This window comes from Phytophthora infestans, genomic scaffold (genome assembly GCF_000142945.1).
Source record: "Phytophthora infestans T30-4 supercont1.4423 genomic scaffold, whole genome shotgun sequence".
NCBI classification, from domain to species: domain Eukaryota; phylum Oomycota; class Peronosporomycetes; order Peronosporales; family Peronosporaceae; genus Phytophthora; species Phytophthora infestans.
In genome coordinates, this window is record NW_003304257.1 from 1 (window position 1) to 1,153 (window position 1,153).

Consider the following 1,153-nt stretch of genomic DNA (forward strand, 5'->3'; position numbering starts at 1 on the left):
ACGATCTGATGATGGACTTCTTGGAGAATGAATCCCCGTACGTTGGCTTTGTGGTGCAATTAGTACTGGATTACTGGCAGTGATCTTACGTATCTGTGCTTTGTAGGCCACAAGAAGATTGCTACAAATTGTCCAAATGGCAGGGCAATGCGATCGCTGGAGTTGACTGTGGCCAGGATGGTCACGTGGTTTTCTATCCTACAGGGCACGTACTGCAGCAAGCGTGTGCATGGTACAGCAGAGGCGAATTAGAGGACGACCCACCGTGCTCAAGCACTGTGATTGAGACTGGCTCTCCTATTCGACAATTTATAGTGATGGGAAGCAGAGATGCATACCATTCGACGAGTACGGCAAAGATACTTGCGGCTGCACGTGGCCACACGCACTGCACAATTATCGCTGCTCCGTCTCGTGTTACACGTGACAACGTTTGGAAGATACAAGCCAAAGTTAAGCTCTCTTTGCCGGGGGTTATCAAGCATATAACTGGAAGTCCACATGCAGAAGCGGAGTTGGCCGTGGTTACGGTCGATGGTACGGTTCGACGCTGGGATCCAGAGGGAGGGGTTCAAACTGTCAAAAAAGACTTGTATGTGTCGGACCGCGTTCTACGCTGCGAATACTCCAGGTATATACAAATGAACTGCTATCTTTTTGAGGGTGTCACTAATGGAGCTGTGCCATTGTGTTGTAGTCACCCGTGCGTTCTTTGGGCAGCAAATCGAACTGCACTGTCAGTTTTAGATCTTCGACAGCCAGCCCAACACGCGACCAAGCTGTTTGATGTGGCAGGTGCAGGCACCTTCATTTCCATTTATGACGTGAAGCGTAGAACAAGGCAAGGACTAAAAAGGTGCCCTACGCATGCTTCAAACTCTTGACTTATTATGCTTGTGTCTTCAATATTCCAGCAACCCGTTCCAGTTTGTTGTTGGCACGGGCGTCTCCATTGAACTTCTCGATAGTCGAATGGCAAGGCAACCTCTAATGTCATGGACCCAACCGCAGAGCTATTCTGGCAAACAAGAGTTCTCGTTTGGAGCGATTGACGAAGTGGATTTGTCAAGTAGCTCCAACGATTCACGAGGTAGGCGAGCTCTTCATGAATCTAAGCCAAGCTCACGTGCTAATTTACTGCGTTACGTGCGAA

The 1,153-nt window shown here is 48.9% G+C and overlaps 1 protein-coding gene across 1 annotated transcript; it reads left to right on the top strand.

The window, feature by feature from the left end:
* Positions 1–8: 8 nt before the first annotated feature.
* Positions 9–828, top strand: PITG_22615 (uncharacterized protein; the record flags this gene model as incomplete). Its single annotated transcript, XM_002909662.1, has 3 exons — positions 9–37; positions 107–631; positions 759–828. 3 exons carry the CDS (start codon positions 9–11, stop codon positions 826–828), a joined length of 624 nt encoding a protein of 207 aa, XP_002909708.1.
* Between the last annotated feature and the right edge of the window lie 325 nt (positions 829–1,153).